The sequence below is a fragment of the Mustelus asterias genome, chromosome 20 (genome assembly GCF_964213995.1).
Source record: "Mustelus asterias chromosome 20, sMusAst1.hap1.1, whole genome shotgun sequence".
NCBI classification, from domain to species: Eukaryota; Metazoa; Chordata; class Chondrichthyes; order Carcharhiniformes; family Triakidae; genus Mustelus; species Mustelus asterias.
In genome coordinates this window covers 78,338,898-78,362,668 of record NC_135820.1, presented here as the reverse complement: position 1 = coordinate 78,362,668, position 23,771 = coordinate 78,338,898, and the positions used below count along the sequence as shown (strand labels likewise).

Below are 23,771 nucleotides of genomic sequence, written 5' to 3'. Positions count from 1 at the left end.
CGCACACACAGACACACACACACACAGTCTCACACACAGTCTCACACACACACAGTCTCGCACACACAGACACACAGTCTCACACACACACACGCACACACAGTCTTGCACACACACTCACGCACGCACAGTCTTGCACACACACACACACACACACACAGTCTCACACACACACGCACACACAGTCTTGCACACACACACACAGTCTCACACACATACGCACACACAGTCTTGCACACACACACAGTCTCACACACAGTCTCACACACACACACACAGTCTCGCACACACAGACACACACACACACAGTCTCACACACAGTCTCACACACACACAGTCTCGCACACACAGACACACACACACACAGTCTCACACACACACACGCACACACAGTCTTGCACACATACACACACACAGTCTCACACACACACGCACACACAGTCTTGCACACACACACACAGTCTCACACACACACACGCACACACAGTCTTGCACACACACACACAGTCACACACACACACACACAGTCACACACACACACACACAGTCTCACACACACACACACACACAGTCACACACACACACACACAGTCTCACACACACACACACATGCATTCTTGCACTCACACTCACACAGTCTCGCACACACACACGCACACACACAGACACATAGGAACACACATATACACATACACACAAATACACAGGAACACATGTATACACATACACACACACACACAGATACAAAGACGCACAGGAACACATATATACACACATACACACACACACACACATACAGATACACACTCACACACACTCATACAAACACACTCACACTGACTCATCCATAGACATTTCACTCTTTACTCATCCATACAGGGCCGGATTCTTCAACCTTGCCCGTGGCTGGGATTCTCCAGACCCGCTGCGGGTTATAGAGATTTGGCTGAGCACCAAATTCTCCATTCTCGCTGGCAGCAGCGGCAGGGAGTGAACGGCCGAAGAATTCTGGCCCGTGACTGGCTAAGTTAAGAAATGGCATCTATACAACTCTCTCTCTCTCTCTCTCTCTCGAGAGGGAGGTTGGAACACTGTGCTCAGAGCACCGAGCCTACTCTGTAACCTGTTTCGATGTAATGTTAATGAACAAGTTTTAAGTGAGGGCCAGGGTTTAAATTTAATAAGTTTAAAAATTAGTTTAAATTTAAAATTTACATCATGTAAAATTACACTTAGCACGTCAGATATACAAGTTTCAATTATCATTTCAAACAGTACACAAGTTCAAAGGTATCCCAATGCAGTCTACTTAAACAGTGTATTTACAAGCACTCATCACAGTGGATGACTCACTCCACTGTTTCCGTCTGTCCAATAACTAAGTACTACGCTTACAGTCCACAGATCAGAGGGACGATTACAGAACAGTTTTCCCTTGTGTTGATGCCAACAGCACTTAAAAACTAGTTAATCTGGTCATCACCGCAGTGTGGGATCTGTGCACAAATTGTCTGTTGGAGATCCAGCTCAGCGACTCTAATAGAGATGGGCAAGAAATTCTGGGCAATTTCTTACGGGGGGAGATTTGCAAGACCAGCTAGGACAGGTCAAAAGAATCCCACTTTATCCGCCTTTGGTGGGAAGATTGCAGTTTATATAATTCACCACACTGAAGTCCCTCAACCAGTAAAAGCCATCACTGCCTTGGTGTCTTTGTCCTGGTGCTTGTTATTATGGTCTGGTCCCTTGCACTATATGTTTGAGTTTGTTTGCGTTTGCTGAACAAATGATTATTTTTATTCAGTGAGCCCTGAATGATACTTTCACTCCCCATAGCTCGTGATTTACGAGGCAACTATAACAAAACCATACAGGCGTGAACTATCACCCAGTCACCAGCAGCTGGGGCAGGGCAGCTTTAGTTTTAAAGCTGTGCTAATATTTGAAAGCCCCTCTCTCACTCCACAGTCTAAACAGGAAATCTCACCGGCGACAACGGCCTGAGTTATCCTGTGTGGATGGATTACTGCCAACTGGTTTCCCAGGTAATGTTAACAATGCTGTGTGTATGTGTCTGGTTACCAACCCTCCAGGATTGTCCTGGACATCCGAGGAATTGAAGGTTAAACCCCAGGAAAACGCTGTGACCCCCTCCACCCACCCCCCTTCGCTGGCTGGCATGTTTTCCTAATATTACAACACCAGCAAGCACCTGGAAACATCACCAAGAGTGACTTCTCTCCAACTTGGCTCTATATCGCCATTCCTTCATCGTTGCTAGGTCCTTGAACCTCCTCCCTAACAGCACTCTGGATGTACCTACACTACATGGATTGCAGCGGGTTTAAGAAGGCAGCTCACCACCACCTTCTCAAGGGCAATTAGAGATGGCAAAAAATGTTGGTCCAGACAGCGACGCTCTTATTGCATGAATCAGGAGAAAAAAATCTAAAGTATTTCAAAACTCGACAATGCTTTGGGGCCCCTTGAAGTCGGAAAAGGGGCTATAGAAATGTAGGTGCTTTCCAGATTGTGGGGGTGGGGGTGGAGGCCACGTTCTGGAATTATTCAAGGGGCAGTTGGATTGAACAATGGGTTTGCGAGTTATGTGTCCGCCTCAGGGAATTCCAGCTCAGGAGCTTCTGTTCAGCATTGCAAAGATTTTCCACTTAACCCGCTTCTCCATTCCTAATTAATGCAGCATCTCTCGTTGCAACAAAGCATCAAACTGTCAGCCTTGACCATAAGACATAGGAGCAGAATTAGGCCACTCGGCCCATCGAGTCAGCTCCGCCATTCAATCATGGCTGATACACCTGCGCATGGTGTGGCCGAGAAACAGTCACAACACGGGCGCCTTACCGATTCCTCTCGTGAATTTTGCTGATCTCATTGGTTTGCAGCATCAGCTGTTTCTCCAGCTTGTTGGTGGAGAGGGAATTCTCCAACAATTGAATTTCAATTCTTGAAGTCTGGTTCAAAACCTGTGAAAGAAACGGCACAGTTTGTGATTTAGAATCGTGTGGTGAGAGGGGGGTGGAGGGGAACAGGTTCATTGTGTCGTTTTACTTCAATGACCGCTCTGTTGACTTGTTCCCCACTCCCTTCATGCTGATCTCCATCCGCACAATTGGAGTAATGCTTCCATAAGACCATAAGACATTGGAGCAGAATTAGGCCACTCGGCCCATCGAGTCTGCTCCGCCATTCAATCATGGCTGATATTTTTCTCATCCCCATTCTCCTGCCTTTTCCCCATAACACCTGATCTCCTTATTAATCAAGAACCTATCTATCTCTGTCTTAAAGACACTCAATGACCTGGCCTCCACAGCCTTCTGCGGCAAAGAGTTCCACAGATTCACCACTCTCTGGCTGAAGAAATTTCTCCTCATCTCTGTTTTAAATGATCGTCCTTTAGCCGGAGGTTGTACCCTCTGGTTCTAGTTTTTCCTACTAGTGAAAACATCCTCTCCACGTCCACTCGATCCAGGCCTCGCAGTATCCTGTAAGTTTCAATAAGATCCCCCCTCATTCTTCTAAACTCCAATGAGTACAGACCCAGAGTCCTCAACCGTTTCTCATATGACAAGCTCTTCATTCCAGGGATCATTCTTGTGAACCTCCTCTGGACCCTTTCCAAGGTCAGCATATCCTTCCTTAGATACGGGGTCCAAAACTGCTCATAATACTCCAAATGGGGTCTGCCCAGAGCCATATACAGCCTCAGAAGTACATCCCTGCTCTTGTATTCTAGTCCTCTCGACATGAATGCTAACATTGCATTTGCCTTCCTAACTGCCGACTGAACCTGCACGTTAACCTTAAGAGAATCTTGAACATGGACTCCCAAGTCCCTTTGTGTTTCTGATTTCCTAAGCATTTTCCCATTTAGGAATTCCGTTAGATTCACGTTTGTTACTAATATTGTTCCTTTGGCACATTTTGGCCAGAATTTGGACAAATTCGAGTTTCTGGAAAGTACAAAGTGAGAGACAGAAGGACAGCATTGGAATAACCTGAATCGAATGCTAACAAAGTCATAGAGAAGAGGAAGAAGGTCCTGTGGATCCCTGGAGCCAGGTAAGTCCAGGATCCTGGGCAAGGAGAATTTGGGCTTCAACACGTCTCTTTTTTTCAATTATTGTGATTTCAAGAAGAAATCAGCTATAGCTCTTGGGGCTAAAGGGATCAAGGGATACGGGGGAATGGCGGAATCAGGATGTTGAATTTGACCATCAGCCATGATCAAAATGAATGGGCGGCACGGTAGCACAGTGGTTAGCACTGCTGCTTCACAGCTCCAGGGTCCCGGGTTCAATTCCCGGCTCGGGTCACTGTCTGTGTGGAGTTTGCACATTCTCCTCGTGTCTGCGTGGGTTTCCTCCGGGTGCTCCGGTTTCCTCCCACAGTCCAAAGATGTGCGGGTTAGGTTGATTGGCCAGGTTAAAAATTGCCCCTTAGAGTCCTGGGATGTGTAGGTTAGAGGGATTAGCGGGTAAAATATGTGGGGGTAGGGCCTAGGTGGGATTGTGGTCGGTGCAGACTCGATGGGCCGAATGGCCTCCTTCTGCACTGTAGGGTTTCTATGATTCTTCTATGATTCTATGAATGGCGGAGCAGGCTCGAAGGGCCGAATGGCCTACTCCTGCTATGTTTCTATGATTCGATGCAGGAACTCAGTGGCAAACTGTCTGTACCTCAGCATCGACTGCAATCCAGCAGGGCAGGTCTATCAACGGGAACCTTGCTCCAGCACAGAGAGCAGTTTCAGTTGAATAAAACAGATCAAAGGATTTGGAATAAAGTCAATAAAATCTAACGCCGGGCCCGGAGTACTATCAAAGCAGCGATCTGATCTTTGGCAACAGAATGTAGTTCAAAAAATACTTTGAGCTCTGTTCTCTCATAATGTAGTTTTAAGATTAAGAAGGATGTCCGTAAGGCAAAGAAAAAAGTAAGAACATGGAAAGAATAAGCTAATTTTAAGGGGGTGAGAATGGAACCAGGGAAAAAAAGAAGTGGAAAAGGGGACTAGCGATAAAGAAATGGAACAACGATGGGAAAGATTTAAAATAGTAATGTGAGGTGATGCACTTTGGTAGATCGAACCAGGGCAGGACTTACTCTGTTAATGGTAGGATGTTGGGGAGAGTTATAGAACAAAGAGATCGAGGGGTATAGGTATATAGCTCATTGAAAGTGGAGTCACAGGTGAACAGAGTGGTGAAGAAGACATTCAACATGCTTGGTTTCATTGATCAGAACATTGAATACAGGAGTTGGGACGCTGAAGCTGTACAAGACATTGGTAAGGTCACACTAGGAATACTGTGTACAGTTCTGGTCACCCTATTATAGAAAGGATATTATTAAACTAGAAAGAATGCAGAAAAGATTTATTAAGATGTTATTGGAACTTGACGGTTTGAGCTATAAGGAGAGGCTGAATAGATTGGGACTTTTTTCTCTGGAGCGTAGGAGGCTGAGGGGCGATCTTATAGAGGTCTATAAAATAATGAGGGACAGATCAGCTAGATAGTCAATATTTTTTCCCAAAGGTAGGGGAGTCTAAAACTAGAGGGCATAGATTTAAGGTGAGAGGGGAGAGGTACAAAAGGGTCCAGAGGGGCAATTTTTTTACACAGAGATTGGTGAGTGTCTGGAACAAGCTGCCAGAGGCAGTAGTAGAGGCGGGTACAATTTGTCTTTTAAAAAGCGTTTAGACAGTTACATGGGTAAGATGGGTATAGAGGGATATGGGGCAAACACAGGCAATTGGGACTCGCTTAGGGGTTTAAAAAAAGGGCGGCATGGACAAGTTGGGCCAAAGGGCCTGTTTCTATGCTGTAAACCTCTATGACTCTCTGACTCTGTGTCACTAAAACACTGGAACAAACTGACCAGTAATGACACACCATGGATGAATAAAGGACAAAGCTAATTAAAGAAAAAGTTATATACGAGCGACAAGAGAGGAAAGAATAATAAAATGGAATGCAGGACGGTTAGAGGTCAAAAAGAGAAGGTAAAATTAAATGATCAAAGATATCAAAAGAAAGAAAATATTCTACAAACACACAGATAACAAAAGAAAAATCAGGACAGGGAGAGAGTGACTAAGGGACACAATAAACTCCCAGGTAAAGACAAAAACTGGTGGAAATCGGAAATATTTATTTAGCTTCAGTACGTACCAGGGAGGCTGACACGGTGACATGGAATCAGCAACAAAATAAAACTACTTAAGACAAAAAGAGGAGGAGGGAACTGATAAACCAGTCAGACATTGAATGGTGGAACAGATTCAATTGGCTAAATAGCCTTATTCTGTTCCTGTGATCCTCGGGGAACTCCTTTACCTAGAGAGTGGTTAGAACGTGGAACCTGTTACAAGGAGCAGTTGATGAGAATCTTGGATGGGAATAAAAGTAGACCTGGAAATGATCTGTTGAGATTTTCAGGCCTAATCAATAAGTGTATATTGCTGAAAAAACAGACCTGTTGAAGCTTTCGATCCTGCACTCATCAGGACACTTTGTAAGAATACCCATATAAGAGAGAACAACAATTTATACTGTATGAGAAAAAAGTGCTAATTGGTTGGCAAGTAATTTCTGATTGGTAGAGGTGCTGCCATGTCCTGATGAGTGCAAGATGAAAAGCTTCGACATGTCTCTTTTTTCAGCAATACTCAAGTCCCATACTATCAAACAAATTAACATCTACAAAATATTGTGTTCGGTTAATCATATTTGTCTTGTTTCACTCTGATCTGGTAAAAGTTTCTGTTTAAAACAAGAACTCTTGTGGTGTAATTCTTCCAGTTAATAATTGGGTGTTTGAGTTTCTTTTTAAAAATGACTGGCCTCCACTGAGATCACAACACTGATCTGATTGTTTTCTTAATTTTCTTAACTCCACTTCCCTGCCTGCCCACAATAACCCTTGACCCCCCCTTGTCAACCAAAAAACCTCCGCACATCCCAAAGCATTTTGCCGTCAATCAAACTCTTTTCAACTGCAGCCATTTTATAAAGGAGGGAGTCAATTATCTTCCTCAGCAGAAGCTGATTCAATAGTATCTTTTGACAAGGAATTGGGGCGGCACAGTGGTTAGCACTGCTGCCTCACAGCGCCAGGGACCTGTGTTCGATTCCCGGCTTGGGTCACTGTCGGTGTGGAGTTTGCACATTCTCCCCGTGTCTGCATGGGTTTCCTCCGGGTGCTCCAGTTTCCTCCCACAGTCCAAAGATGTGCGGGTTAGGTTGATTGGCCTGCACTTAGTGTCAGGGGGATTAGCAGGATAAACGCATGGGGTTATGGGGATAGGGTCTGGATGGGATTGTGGTTGGTGCAGACTCAATGGGCTGAATGGCCTCCTTCTGCACTGTAGGGATTCTTAAAAAAAAAGAAAAGGGAACATTGTCAATAGTATGAAACTCTGAGAGCAGAGCAAGTGGCACTAACGGTACGGCTCTTTGACTGAAGCAGGCTAACACTTCATTTTTGTGTTGTAGACAAAATCTGACACGGCCAGATAAGGCTGTGTGCGGGCAAGTCAAAGAGGTAGGATTTAAGAAGTGCCATAAACGCGGAAAGAGAGGGGGGAGGCACAGGGGTTTAGGGAGGAAATTCCGGAGGTTGGGACCTGGACAGTTGAAGACACAGCTACTAATGGATGAGTGATGGAACTGAGGCTGTAATTGGAGCAGAGCAGATGGATGCAGTGGTGGATCCAGGGAAAGGGAAGAGTGTGACCCTGAAGGATTTTGAACAGGAGGACATGAATTTTAAAATCAAGTTGTTACTGGATTGAGAGCTAAAGTAGGTCACAAAGAAAAGGAGAAATCTGGATTCTATCCCCGAGAGGCTGTGGTTGCTGGCTTATTGAAATTCTGAAGACAGAGATTGATTGTCTTTTGTTATTAAGGGCATCAAGGGATATGTGGCTAATGGTGGTCAAATGGTAAAACTGGACTAGACGCCAGTGTAGGTCAGTGAGTGGGAGGTTGATGAGTGAATGGGGCTTGTCCGTGAAGGGGAATTTGGACACAATAAGAAGTCTCACAACGCCAGATTAAAGTCCAACAGGTTTATTTGGTATCACAAGCGCTGCTCCTTCATCAGGTGAGAACTTGGGCAGCAGAGATTTTGCAGAGAGCTGTGAGTGTGACGCGCTAACGTACCTGTGCCTCAACGTCAGTCAGCTTGCGGGTCTGTTCCGCTGTCTGGCTCAGGAGGTTGGTGCCAATCTCCAGCATGGCCTCAGTGTGATTCTGCACAGCGTTCTGCTGTATCTGCGCCATCTCAGATTTGATGTTATCCTGGATGTAACTTTCAAGCTGTTAGAGAATAAAAAAGGAAAATTGGAGGCATCGTTTTAGGAGTTTGTGGGAAACTCTGCAGGCTGTGTTTCAGTGGATTGCACTCTCCGCTCTGAGCTGGCCAGCTCTCAGTTTTCAATCCTCACCAAACATGTAATCTCGGCTGATAATTTAGCAAGGGGCCGGGGGATTGCTGCACTGCCAGCACTACTGACTACGGATGGGGCATTAAACCAAGGCTCCATTTGCCCCTCAAATGCACAACAATGACTTGTAACCTCCTGGCTTCCCAGTGTTAGGTTTTAGGGGTAAGAAGGGGTAAGCATTTGCACTAACTTCCTCTGGCTAATCATCCATCAAAACATCTTAAATTGCCAACTTTGGCTGGTTCTGTGAATGTTATTGCTAATTAGTTACTCTGAAAAAGTTCAAAGAAATAAAACCTCTTCTAACTTCAGTGTAACTATTTTAAATACCCAGGTCAATCCTTGCATGGGACATCCCATACTCCTGACCCCCAGGGGTCTCCCCCACACCCCCAATTCAGCCCCCCAACATGGTATTCCCCTCCGCCCCCTCCACCTGCACAGGAATCCCCATCCCTCCCCCCCACGACCTGACCCCTGACCTGACCTGGTTTAATTCCCCCCCCCCCTACTTCAGCTTGACCCTCCCATTGACCTAACCCCCTGACCTGAACCGATGGTCACCACCCCCACCGACCCAACCTGACATCCCCAACCCAAACCAGCCACACAGACTACCCCCACTCACCACATCCAGGCCAAACGTGACCTCCCCAATCTGACCCAACGCCCACCATTCCCCATATCCGATTATCCCATCCCCCCATGTCCAAATGCCCCCCCCACACCGCCCCCCTACCGCCAGTGTCCGACCTCCCTCCCGCCACGCCCACACTTCCCAACAATCCCCCCCAATCCCATCCATTTACCTTCTCCTGGGCCTGTCATTCTCAATCAGACCTTTAAACTCAGTTACTTTACAACAGGTGTGAAATAGAGGTGGGTCCTCCTTCACTCTGACTCTTTCACACTTTGACACTGGGCTGGAGAGAGCTGCACTGTCTGGTTCTCACCTGGCCTGGGTCAGGAATAAACACAGTAAGAAGTTTAACAACACCAGGTTACACTTCTTACTGTGTTTACCCCAGTCCAACGCCGGCATCTCCACATCATGGGTCAGGAATGTCAGCTGAGACAGGCACTGAGAAATTTGGCGTGGGGAAATGGGTTTGGAGTTGCAATCCAATGCTGATTGCCACGCTGAGAATGTTAAGGCCCACTGTATTTACAAAGCATCTTTAACAAGATAAAACATCTCAAGACACTTCACAAGCACATAATGAAGTCAAATCTGACACCAAACTGCATCAGGAACTATTAGGACAGACGACCCAAAGCCTCGAGATAGCTTATTCAGAGTGTTTTAGAGGGGAGAGAAATGGGGAAGTTTAGAGCAGGAATTCTGGGATGCCTAAGGAATTTCTGGAATTTCTAAGGGAATTTGGCATGTCAGCTACGACTCTCACCAACTTTTACAGATGCACCATAGAAAGCATTCTTTCTGGTTGTATCACAGCTTGGTATGGCTCCTGCTCTGCCCAAAACCGCAAGGAACTACAAAAGGTCGCGAATGTAGCTCAATCCATCCTGCAAACCAGCCTCCCATCCATTGACTCTGTCTAGACTTCCCACTGCCTCGGCAAAGCAGCCAGCATAATTAAGGACCCCACGCACCCCGGACATTCTCTCTTCCACCTTCTTCCTTCAGGAAAAAGATACAAAAGTCTGAGGTCACGTACCAACCGACTCAAGAACAGCTTCTTCCCTGCTGCTGTCAGACTTTTGAATGGACTTATCTTGTATTAAGTTGATCTTTCTCTACACCCTAGCTATGACTGTAACACTGCATTCTGCATTCTCTCGTTTCCTTCTCTATGAAGGGTATGTTTTGTCTGTATAGCGCGCAAGAAACAATACTTTTCACTGTATGTTAATACATGTGACAATAATAAATCAAATCAAATCAAATCAAATCAAAAATCAAATCAAATCAAAATGTATAAGATCCCAAAACCACGGGACTCCTCCTCCGTGTCCTGAGAAATATTAATCTTCAACAAACGTCACTAAAACAGACAATCCGCCCATTTTCTCATTGCAGTCTCTGGGAGCTTGCTGTGGGCAAATTGGCTGCCACAGTTTCTCATTACAACTTCAAAAGTACTTCATTGGCTGCAATGCACCTGAGACCACAGAAAGCACTATCTAAATGCAATTTTTTCTTTATATTGTGGACAGTTACCTCATTGCCATTTGTGTGATCTTGCTGTGCACAAATTAGCTTCTGTGCAACAGGGAGTATGTTTTGGAATTAGTTAATTTGCAGTGAGGCACTTTAGCATGTCCTGTGAACATGAAAGTCAGCGAATATCTGAGAGTTTTCAGCCCTTTCATAGACTGGGGGCTTTGATTTCTTAAAAGCAACTCTGTGCTATTTCTGCCTTGGAGGTGTGCGTCTAAACTTTTGATAGCTCACAAGAGAACTCAAGGGTAGCTTGTGTTTTTGCTGAATGAGATTGGCTGAGTGTTAAGAGACACAGCACTGCGGAGACAGGAAGTCGTAGGATTAGGGTCCATGGGGAAAGCAGCCGCAGTATGGGAATAGGAGAGTTAAATCATTGAATTGTGGAATGTATTGAGCGTGTACTAAAGCACTTCTGTAGCACAATTAAAAAAGGAACTTAGAACGAAACATTGACAAAAATAAGTTCTGCGATTTCAGTATTTTTACACAATCTCCTTCAAATAAACAATTCCAAAACTGCAGCTGCACCATTGCAAAGAAAACAGATTAACATCTCCCTTAAAATAGTGAACTAAACAAAGACTCACTTCAGTACGTATCTCAAACTTACACTTCTAGACTATATTGTGCAGACTGGTCCACATTAAAAATGTCATTGAAAGAACTCTTCAGAGCAGAAATTAAATATCTTCCAACTCCTACAGTTTCTTTTCGACAGGAAGAATGTCCATTTGTACAGCCTGGAAGGAATTAAATCATTAACAATCCTTTACAAACACCTTGATCTCCATCTAGAGGAGCAATGATCACTGTTTTAAAGCAAGGAGTTCAGGTGGTTCCGTTACTCTCCCACTCAGTAGCCAATAACCAATTCAGTAGCCAGAAATCTAACCCGTCCCCAGCTAGCCCCGAGGGCATCAAGAGTCAACCACATTGCCTGGAACTAGAGTGATACAGACTGGGTAGGGTGGTAGGTTTTCATTTCTGAAGGACATAAATAAGGAACATAGGATTCAGGAGAAGGAGTTGGCCATCCAATCCCTTGAGCCTATTCCACCATTCAACAAGATCATGACTTCATCCGGTTGTGGTTTCGACTCCACTTTCCCATCTTCTCCCCATAACCCTTGACTGGCCTATCAAACATCTGTCTAACACTGCCTTGAATAAATTCAATGACCCAATCTCCACTGCTTTCAGCAGAGGAGAACTTCTAACAACCCTTTGAAAGAAAAATATTCATCTCCATCTTGCCTCTTATTCTCAAACTGTGGTTTAAACTTCTGGTCTCTCCCACAAATGGAAACAGCCACCCGCTATTGACCCGATCAAATGCCCTCAGGCCCTTGATGTTAACTAGATTTAATGAATTGACTTTCCAAATTTGTACCTGCTCGAATTTAAACTGAGAGGACAAGGGGATCAGAGGCGGGAAAGGGGGATCAGAGGTGGGGCAAGGGGATCAGAGGTGGGGCAGAAGGATTAGAGACAGGCCAGATGGATCAGAGGTGGGGCAGGGGGATCAGAGGTGGGGCAGGGGATCACAGGCAGGGCAGAGGGATCAGAAGTGGGGCAAGGGGATCAGAAGTGGGGCAAGGGGATCAGAGGCAGGGCAAGGGGATCAGAGGAGGGGCAGAGGGATCAGAGGCGGGGCAAGGGGATCAGAGGCGGGGCAAGGGGATCAGAGGTGGGGCAGGGGGATCAGAGGTGGGGCAGGGGATCAGAGGCAGGACAGGGGGATCAGAGGCGGGGCAAGGGGATCAGAGGTGGGGCAAGGGGATCAGAGGTGGGGCAGGGGATCAGAGGCGGGGCAGAGGGATCAGAGGCGGGGCAAGGGGATCAGAGGTGGGGCAGGGGTATCAGAGGCGGGGCAGAGGGATCAGAGGCAGGGCAGGGGGATCAGAGATGGGGCAAGGGGATCAGAGGCAGGACAAGGGGATCAGAAGTGGGACAGGGCTTCAGAAGCGGGTAAACTATAATGATGCATTTGCTTCAAAAACTGCCAATGGAAGTTCAACGATTGTTTTCAACAATAAAACATTGCTGGAGATTAAATAATGTTCCGTTCGCAGGTTGGCTGAGTGGGTGTTCCAGGGTGGGCAAGGCAGAGACTCACTCTGAAATCTGATCAGTTATTTAGTGCCACAATATCTTTTGATGAAAACATAGAGAGGCTTACATTGTTTCTGCAATTACTTTGACATTTCAGGTCGAGATAGAAGTGGTCTGGAATTGCGTGTTGAAACTTCAAACGTAATTATTTTAGGGTAACTCAATTTCTACTCCTGGTACCAATGGATTAGCCACCAGTGAGTTGGGAAGATTCTCTTACCTGCCGACTCACCCACTGAGTATCATGTTATAGGACATTTGCTAACTTCACCATGATTCCTCCTCCTGTCCAGGCTGTATTAGTTCTGTACCACTCCATCCGGATGGTGTTGGATGGTGAAACTGCATCATCACTTCAGGAGCATTTGGAACAAAGGGAGACAATTTAGCCTCTTTATCCGGCTCCAACTTTCAATTGAATCATAGCTGATCCGCACTTCAGCTCCATATCGCTTGTGACCTCGTGGCTTAATATACTTCACAAATATTTGCTCCCTCCACCACTACCACCCCATGGCTACAGACTATACCACCTCCAAGCTACAGTACAGGAACTTACCAAGGCTCCTTCAATAGCACCGAAACACTTGTGACCTCTACCCAGACGGACAAGGGCAGTATTCACCCGGGAACACCCACCACCTCCGGGTTCCCCTGCAAGACACACACCATCCTGACTTGGAATTATATCGCCGTTCTTTCACTGTGGCTGTGACAAAATCCAGGAACTCCTTTCCTCGCAGCACTATGGGTGTTCCTGAATCACCTGGACTGCAACAGTTCAAGAAGGCAGCTCACCATTTTGACTTGATTTGATTTGATTTATTATTGTCACATATATTAACATATAGTGAAAAGTATTGTTTCTTGCGCGCTATACAGACAAAACATACTATTCATAGAGCAGGAGAGAGTACAGAATGTAGTGTTACAGTTATAGCTAGGGTGTAGAGAAAGATCGGCTTAATGCAAGGTAAGTCCATTCAAAAGTCTGACAGCAGCAGGGAAGAAGCTGTTCTTGAGTCGGTTGGTACGTGACCTCAGACTTTTGTATCTTTTTCCCAAAGGAAGAAGGTGGAAGAGAGAATGTCCGGGGTGCGTGGGGTCCTTAATTATGCTGGCTGCTTTGCCGAGGCACCGGGAAGTGTAGACAGAGTCAATGGATGGGAGGCTGGTTTGGGTGATGGATTGGGCTACATTCACGACCTTTTGTACTTCCTTGCGGTCTTGGGCAGAGCAGGAGCCCCAGACCAAGCTGTGATACACCCAGAAAGAATGCTTTCTATGGTGCATCTGTAAAAGTTGGTGAGACAGACTGTACTGTACTGTAACACTACATTCTGCACTCTCTCCTTTCCTTCTCTATGAACGGTATGCTTTGTCTGTATAGCGCGCAAGAAACAATATTTTTCACTGAATACCAATACATGTGACAATAATAAATCAAATCAAATCAGAGTGCAGTTGGACTGGAAGCTTGTGGCAGTAGTACAGAGCCTCCCTGTGTAGCCAGCAGCCTCCTCCCATCCATACCTGCTATGCTTTTAGCTGATGGTGGGTTCCATCAATAAATACCCACCCTGCCACGTAATCACAGGTGTCTCCCATGCCTGCTGTTGGATCCTGGCACCACAAGTGAAAGTAACGCCCACGTCCCACTCCACTGTCAGGACCCACTTCTCTCTTATCAAATTCCATCCTTTTCCTCTGTCTACGCTATTGAATACCCGCAGTGTTTTAAACATGTCAGCGGTATTACATCACAATCTTCATTACCATGTTAAAGAATAAACCATTATCGGTGACCGGATGCAGTTCCATCTTGTGTTTTGATAACCCTGAATTTTGCTTTTAAACTGCATGAAATTTGAAGAAACGCTGAGAGATTTGAACAGCAGATTTGATATTCTTATTCTAACTGGAACCAGATGGCAGATAAGCCGTGAATCAAACCTTGCCATTTCTGCTTTCTCCTAAATGAATTTGAGTGGCTCATTTAAAACAGGATTTGTGTAATAACAGAGCGAAAGGCAATCATGGAACAATCTCGCAAACTAACAAATGTGGAGGGCTGATAGGAAGCCCACAAGCTGCCAAATTGATAAATGTTCAGAATTTTGTTGCAGGTTGTGAGGGAAAGGTCATGTGAAACAGCGCATTGTAGAATGACATGGAATCCAGGGCACGGAAACAGGCTGGCAGCCTGGTTACACGGAGCTGGTGTTTATGATCCATTCACGCTTCCCCCCACCCCCCTCTTCATCTCACTCCATCAGCATATCCGTCAATTCTTTTCTCCCCCTTATGCTCATCTAGCTCTGCCTGAGATGCATCAACACCATTCACTGAAGCAGTCTGTGTCTACGTACATACAATAAAACCTGAACATAATCCAGGCTTGGATTGACAAATGGCAAGTAACATTCGCACCCACATGTTCCAGGCAATGACTATCCAACAATGGAGGACCATCTCCCCTTGGCATTACCATTGCTGAATTCCCCACTATCAACCTCCTGGGGGTTAGCACTGTGATGAGGTTGTGCTATTGATATATTTTATATTTCTGTAGAGTGTTTAAAGTTCAGGTTTTTTTCTCGAAGCAGTCAGCATGTCTGGAAGGAACGCAGCAGATGCTGAAAAGCAGGATAATTACTAATTTTAACCCGGTAGTGTTTGCTTAGAATAGAGCCAAATTACTTTTTGTTTATAACTAGAGGAGACCTCTGGGTTTTTTTATTAAAGTAGTGGAAGGTGAGTTCGGTACACAGGGTCTTATAATCATGTGGTACTAGCAGTGAGAGGAACTAGGTTGGCAACGGAATAAGAGCTTTTTTTCTGTGTTCAGTTGCTGGAGAGGGCTGTTTAAAGATAGAAGCTGACAAGATGCTCTCTATGGCTCTGAAGACTCTCTCTGGAACCTTCACGGCTGTTACTACAATTTAAAGCAAGTACACCTGAGTTTGCTAACTATATTTAAAGAGGGGTTTAAGTCTAAGAGAAGACTGTTGCTTACTTGGATCTGAAATGGTGATAAGTTAGAAATTAAGAGTTGTTTCTTTTCATGTTTAAAGATTGTTCAACAGTTAAGAGTTAAACTGCTTCATTTTGTTAGTGTTATATTTAAACTGTGTTCGGAATAAAGCTTGTTTTGATTTTTAAAAATCTCTAATTTGTCAGTGGAATTACTCCTGGAGCGAAGCATCCTTTCCTCACATTTCTACCAAAACAGAAAAATTGTTGGTTTCTAGTCTGACTTCATAACAACATAAGAAATAGGAGCAGGAGTAGGCCATCTAGCCCCTCGAGCCTGCCCCGCCATTCAATGGATCATGGCTGATCTGAAGTGGATCAGTTCCACTTACCCGCCTGATCCCCATAACCCCTAATTCCCTTACCGATCAGGAATCCATCTATCTGTGATTTAAACATATTCAACGAGGTAGCTTCCACCACTTCAGTGGGCAGAGAATTCCAGAGATTCACCACCTTCTGGGAGAAGAAGTTCCTCCTCAACTCTGTCCTAAACTGACCCCCCTTTATTTTGAGGCTGTGCCCTCTAGTTCTAGCTTCCTTTCTAAGTGGAAAGAATCTCTCCACCTCTACCCTATCCAGCCCCTTCATTATCTTATAGGTCTCTATAAGATCCCCCCTCAGCCTTCTAAATTCCAACGAGTACAAACCCAATCTGCTCAGTCTCTCCTCATAATCAACACCCTTCATCTCTGGTATCAACCTGGTGAACCTTCTCTGCACTCCCTCCAAGGCCAATATATCCTTCGGCAAATAAGGGGACCAATACTGCACACAGTATTCCAGCTGCGGCCTCACCAATGCCCTGTACAGATGCAGCAAGATATCTCTGCTTTTATATTCTATCCCCCTTGCGATATAGGCCAACATCCCATTTGCCTTCTTGATCACCTGTTGCACCTGCAGACTAGGTTTTTGCGTCTCATGCACAAGGACACCCAGGTCCCTCTGCACAGTAGCATGTTGTAATTTTTTTCCATTTAGATAATTTAGATAATTTCCATTTAGATAATTTCATAATGTACCTTGTTCGGGTCCGGCACTCTAACACCACTGACCGGAACTGGACTAGCCATATAAATATTTTGGCTACAAGAGTGGGTCAGAGGCTGGGAATTCCATGCTGAGTAACTCACCTCCTGACTCCCCAAAGCCTGTGCACCATCTACAAGGCACAAGTCAGGAGTGTGATGGAATACTCTCCACCTGCCAGGATGGGTGCAGCTCCAATAACATTTAAGGAGCTCAACACCATCTAGGACAAAGCAGCCCGATCGATTGGCACCCCATCCACCACCTTCAACATTCACTTGCTCCACCATTGGCACCTGTGGCAGCAGTGTGCCCCATCTACAAGAGGCACTGCAGCAACTCACTAAAGCTCCTCCAGCAGCACCTTCCAACCAGGAACCTCTGCCCCCTCGGACAAGGGCAGCAGATACTTGGGAACACCCCCACCTGGAAGTTCCCCTGTAAGCCACACACGGTCCTGAATTGGAAATATATCTCCATTCCGTTACTGTCGCTGGGTCAGAATCCTGAAACTCCCTCACTAACAGCACTGTGGGTGTACCTACACCACACGGACTGCAGTGGTTCAAGAAGGCAGCTCACCACCTACTTCTCAAGGGGCAATTAGGGATGGGTAATAAGTGCTGGGCCCAGCTAGTGACACCCACATCCCATGAAAAAATAGTCAAAAATCACTCTCAGTGAGAGCGAGTTCCACAGTCTCACACCAATTTTAATTTTCTTTAAGGAGCAATAATATCCCCCTATCATTTGGGGCGCAGGAAGGTACGGTGTGAGCTGTGAATGTTCATCCTGAGAGTTCAGGAACTGGTGGATTTGCTCCGTGAATATCAGTTAAACTGACGCAGGAAGATTTGGCAGTCTGTGTGTTTGCGGCTTGAGGAGTTTTGGCGAAGTCATTAAATGGAGGTCAAACTACAGGCCCTGCGATACACCAGGGAGGGGGGAAGGGGAGTTACCTAGACATTTTGTACCAGGAGACAGTCACACCCCTTAGGATAGGGTCTTCTGATTTTGCCAGTGTCCAGGGACAGGAGGGTGTGACTGTAAGGGAGACAGTTTTGGGGATTGAGAAGATAAAAATGGAGGAGCCTCAGCCAGTGCAATTGTCCAGCCAGGGTTGAGGTTCTTGCAGCCCGGTACGGGGGCTGCGGGATGAATGAGCTAACTGGGCATGGCACCATGCTACAGGAAGCCATTCAAGCAGGAGTGTTAATAGGAATGTAGTGATAGAAGGGGATTGCATAGTCAGAGGAATAGACACACTTCTCTGTAGCCGAGTGCAGCAGTCCAGAAGGCCTGGTGCCAGGGTTTGGTACATCTGCTCAGGGCTTAAGAGGAACCTGCAAGGAGAAGGAAGACTCTAACGCAGGGACGAGCCAGCCATGGCCAAATAATGAAGTTAAAGAGAGTAACAAATTGAAGGAATTCTGCAAAATTGAGGGCCAGGTCAGGAGATTGGATTGAATTGAAAAAAACCCAGCAAAGAATGACTAAAAGATTAATAAGGAGGGAGAACAAAGAATAAGATAGAAAGCTAACGAAAAATTTGGAAGTAGACAGTAAGAATTTCTACAGGTGTTTCATAGAGTCCGTACAATGCAGAAGGAGGCCAATTGGCCCCTCAAGTCTGTACCGACCACAATCCCATCCAGGCCCTATTCCCGCAACCTCACACATTTACCCTGCTAATCCCCATGACACAAGGGTCAACTTAGCATGGTCAATCAACCTAACCCCCACATATTTGGAGTGTGGGAGGGAACTGGAGCACCCAGGGGCAACCCACACAGAAACAGGGAGAATATGCAAACTCCACACAGATAGTGACCCAAGGCTGGAATTGAACGTGGGTCCCTGGGGCTGTGGGGCAGCAGTGCTAACCACCGTGCTCACTGTGCCATATTTAAAAAGGAAATGAGTAAGTAGAGTTTGGCTCTCCAGAGAGTGAAGTCGGGGGAATTAATAATGGAAAATAGGGAAAGGTCAGATGGATTGGACAGATATGATCTTAATGAATGGTGGAGCAGGCTCGAATTTAAAATCTGAGATTGATGGATTTTTGTTAACATAAATATCGGGCGATATCAGGCAAAGTTGGGAGTTGGGTCAAAATCAGCCATGATCTTATTTAATGATGTAACAGGTTGATGGTGGAGGGGCGAGGGAATGGCCTTTGCCTATTCTGGTGTTCCTGAAATCACACTGGTTAAATGTAAAGCTGCTGGTTCGCCAGATTAGGAAAAACACAATTAGCTTATTTCCAGGTTAAAGCTATTGAATCCTGACAGTACAGAAGGTGGCCACAATCCCACCCAGGCCCTAATCCCATAACCCCGTACATTTATCCTGCTAATCCCCTGACACTAGGGTCAATTTAGCATGGCCAATCAACCTAACCCACACATCATTGGAAGGAAACCAGAGCATCCAGAGGAAACCCACACAGACACAGGGGAGACTGTGAAAACGCCACACAGACAGTGACCTGAGGCTGGAATTGAACCTGGGACCCTGATGCTGTGAGGCAGTAGTGCTAACCACAGTGCCACCGTGCTGCCCCCTCGGCCTCATGTCTGCAATCAGCTCCCGAGATGACTCTTCCCCTATCCTGCTCCACGATTGGTTCCTGAGTCATGTGACCCTTCCTCTGCAGATTGATTCTTAAAGGGACAATCACCACATTGAGGAAATACAATTGCTGGTTGCACTTCAAGCAATGTGCAGCGGAAACCTCCTCTTCCTGAGCAGGATACAGGAAAAAGATCTGACAAATGGGACTCCCAGGGACGTGCTCAACTCCATCAAATCCTGGGACAATATTCCTTTATAAAATGTGTTTAGCAGTCTGCAGAGATACTCAGGGACAAGCTGCATATAAATTGGCTACTAAAGGTATTCCAGCTCTAAAGCAAAGTCAAATCCTAATCTACCTCCCAGGCCGGAGATGACCTAAATGGATTTAGACAGGACTCTACACTGAGAGTGCATCCGGTCTGTGACTATGTATTGATGGCCGCAGGTACCAGTGCGTAACAGCATAAACCAAGCGAAATGAGCTATGTGGAAGATGAGGAAGAACATTGTAATGCAGAGTTATTGCAATCAGAGACACATTGTCTAAAAGGATGATGGAGGCAGATTTTAGAGTTACCTGTGAAAGGGAATTAGATAGATACTAAAAGAAAACAGTGTTTTGGGATAGTAGGATGTGACGGTTGATTTTATTTTATTTATTATTGTCACTTGTAATAGTATATAGAGGAAAGTGGTGTTTCTTGCGCACTATACAGACAGAGCATACCATTCATAGAGAAGAAAAGGAGAGAGTTCAGAGGGATATGGACCGAATGCGGACAATTGGGACTAGCTTAGGGGTTTAGAAAAAAATGTGCGGCATGGACAAGTTGGGCCGAAGGGCCTGTTTCCATGCTGTAAACCTCTATGACTCTAATGTAGGGTTACAGTCATAGCTAGGGTACAGAGAAAGATCAACTTAATGCGAGGTAGGTCCATTCAAATTGCACTTTCAAAAGGCCAGCACTGACATAATGGGATGAATGGCCTCTTTCGATCCTAAAAAGTCTGTTAACAATGTACAGATTCACTGTGAATTAAAGGTTGCATTGAACTCTTATCTGAACATTCCCATTGCCTGCATTTTGCATAACCTTGCTTTATAATATCTCCCATTCCAAACTCCAGCAGAACCAATGCTACAATTTCATTCACAATCGACTGATCTTGTACCATAATGATGTCCCTCCTCTTAATGACTCGTGCTGAGAAATTAGTTCCACCTGTTTTTCGGAAGCAGAATGGACCAATTTTGTTCAGCTTTGTCCGACGTCTAAAAGAGCTTTACAGACAATGAAGTACTTTATAAACATAGTTACTGCTGTGATGTAAGGAATGTGGCAGCCAATTTAATCACAACAAGCTCTCACCAACAGAAATGTCATAATGACCAGATAATCTGCTTTCGTGATGTTGATAAATATTGGCTAGGATACTGGAGATAACTTTTCTGCAACAGCGGCTGGAATTCTCGGGACTGCACACCCCATTACCCACTGCCAGCAGGAATGGAGAACTTGGCACTTAGCGAAATCTCCATTCACAGCAGCGGAGAATCCCAACCGCGGGCGAGGTCAGAGATGTCCAGTCAGCGTCATGTGTCTTTTATGTCCACCGGATTCTTTTCACATCTCATCCGAAAGATGGCACCATTTGGGAGTGAGGTATTCCCGCAACATCGGCACTGGGGTCGTCCAACAAAATGATGTGCTGCTGGATAGGGAAGAACCTGGTATAGTAACTGACAGTAAATGTACCCAGTTACTGTACCCAGTTACTCTACCCAGTTACTGTACCCAATTATACCCAGTTACTGAACCCAGTTGCTGTACCCAGTTACTGTAACCCAGTTATTGTACCCAGTTACTGTACCCAGTTACTGTAACCCAGTTACTGTAACCCAGTTATTGTACCCAGTTACTGTACCCAGTTACTGTAACCCAATTACTGTACCCAGTTATTGTACCCAGTTACTGTACCCAGTTATTGTACCCAGTTAGCATACCCAGTTATTGTACCCAGTTATTGTACCCAGTTACTGTAACCCAGTTACTGTAACCCAGTTACTGTAACCCAGTTACTGTACCCAGTTATTGTACCCAGTTAGCATACCCAGTTATTGTACCCAGTTATTGTACCCAGTTACTGTAACCCAGTTACTGTAACCCACTTACTGTAACCCAGTTACTGTACCCAGTTATTGTACCCAGTTAGCATACCCAGTTATTGTACCAAGTTATTGTACCCAGTTACTGTAACCCAGTTACTGTAACCCAGTTACTGTACCCAGTTACTGTACCCAGTTACCGTACCCAATTACTGTACCCGGTTATTGTACCCAGTTACTGTACCCAATTACTGTAACCCAGTTATTGTACCCAGTTACTGTACCCAGTTACTGAACCCAATTACTGTAACCCAGTTATTGTACCCAGTTACTGTACCCAATTACTGTAACCCAGTTACTGTACCCAATTACTGTACCCGGTTATTGTACCCAGTTACCGTACCCAATTACTGTACCCGGTTATTGTACCCAGTTACTGTACCCAATTACTGTAACCCAGTTATTGTACCCAGTTACTGTACCCAGTTACTGAACCCAATTACTGTACCCGGTTATTGTACCCAGTTACTGTACCCAATTACTGTAACCCAGTTACTGTACCCAGTTACTGTACCCAATTACTGTAACCCAGTTACTGTAACCCAGTTACTGTAACCCAGTTACTGAACCCAGTTACTGTAACCCAGTTACTGTACCCAGTTACTGAACCCAATTACTGTACCCGGTTATTGTACCCAGTTACTGTACCCAATTACTGTAACCCAGTTACTGTACCCAGTTACTGTACCCAATTACTGTAACCCAGTTACTGAACCCAGTTACTGTAACCCAGTTACTGTAACCCAGTTACTGAACCCAGTTACTGTACCCATTATTGTACCCAGTTACTGTAATTTACTGTAACCCAGTTATTGTACCCAGTTACTGTACCCAGTTACTGTAACCCAGTTACTGTAACCCAGTTATTGTACCCAGTTACTGTAACCCAGTTACTGTAACCCAGTTATTGTACCCAGTTACTGTAACCCAGTTACTGTAACCCAGTTATTGTACCCAGTTATTGTACCCAGTTACTGTAACCCAGTTACTGTAACCCAGTTATTGTACCCAGTTACTGTAACCCAGTTACTGTAACCCAGTTATTGTACCCAGTTACTGTACCCAGTTACTGTAACCCAGTTACTGTACCCAGTTACTGTAACCCAGTTACTGTATGCAGTTACTGTAATTTACTGTAACCCAGTTACTGTAACCCAATTACTGTACCCAGTTACTGTACCCAGTTATTGTACCCAGTTACTGTACCCCAGTTACTGTAACCCAGTTACTGTAACCCAGTTACTGTACCCAGTTATTGTACCCAGTTACTGTACCCCAGTTACTGTACCCCAGTTACTGTAACCCAGTTACTGTAACCCAGTTACTGTACCCAGTTATTGTACCCAGTTACTGTACCCCAGTTACTGTACCCCAGTTACTGTAACCCAGTTACTGTAACCCAGTTACTGTACCCAGTTACTGTACCCAGTTATTGTACCCAGTTACTGTACCCAGTTACTGTACCCAGTTACTGTAACCCAGTTACCGTAACCCAGTTATTCTACCCAGTTACTGTAACCCAGTTACTGTACCCAGTTATTCTACCCAGTTACTGTACCCAGTTACTGTACCCAGTTACTGTAACCCAGTTACTGTATCCAGTTATTGTACCCAGTTACTGTACCCAGTTACTGTAACCCAGTTACTGTAACCCAGTTACTGTACCCAGTTATTCTACCCAGTTACTGTAACCCAGTTACTGTACCCAGTTATTCTACCCAGTTACTGTACCCAGTTACTTTAATTTACTGTAACCCAGTTACTGTAACCCAGTTACTGTAACCCAGTTACTGTACCCAGTTATTGTACCCAGTTATTCTACCCAATTACTGTATCCAGTTATTGTACCGACTCAAGGATAACTAGGGATGTGTTACACATTTTGGTTTTGCCAGTGATCCCATGAACGAATAAACAAAAGTTGAAAATAGACGGACTGGCATTGCTATATAACATGCCCTGAGCTGTTTCAGCTGTGGAGAATCAGAACTGTATCGCAGGAACCTGGAAACAGACTGTATCCAAAAATAGACAGTTTTATACATTGAGACTGTCTGTGTGGCACAGATTCCCCCGATTAAGCAGAGACAGTGCAATGCAAATTGAGATGAATGATGAGAGCGTGCAGTCTGCGTATTCCTCATCCTCCCCCTCACAGTCTCCAACAGAACTGCCTCTGAGACAGCCGGACA

General features: G+C 45.3%; 1 protein-coding gene across 1 annotated transcript in view; it reads right to left on the bottom strand.

Annotated features, from left to right (window-relative positions):
* The window catches only part of angpt4 (angiopoietin 4), an 89,495-nt gene that overhangs the window by 41,777 nt on the left and 23,947 nt on the right, over nt 1–23,771 (bottom strand). The window contains exons 3-4 of the mRNA XM_078236911.1: nt 8,190–8,345; nt 2,863–2,984 (exon numbers count right to left, since the gene is read on the bottom strand). Of these exons, the coding sequence (XP_078093037.1) occupies nt 2,863–2,984; nt 8,190–8,345 (278 nt within the window). The remainder of the gene's footprint in view (nt 1–2,862; nt 2,985–8,189; nt 8,346–23,771) is intronic.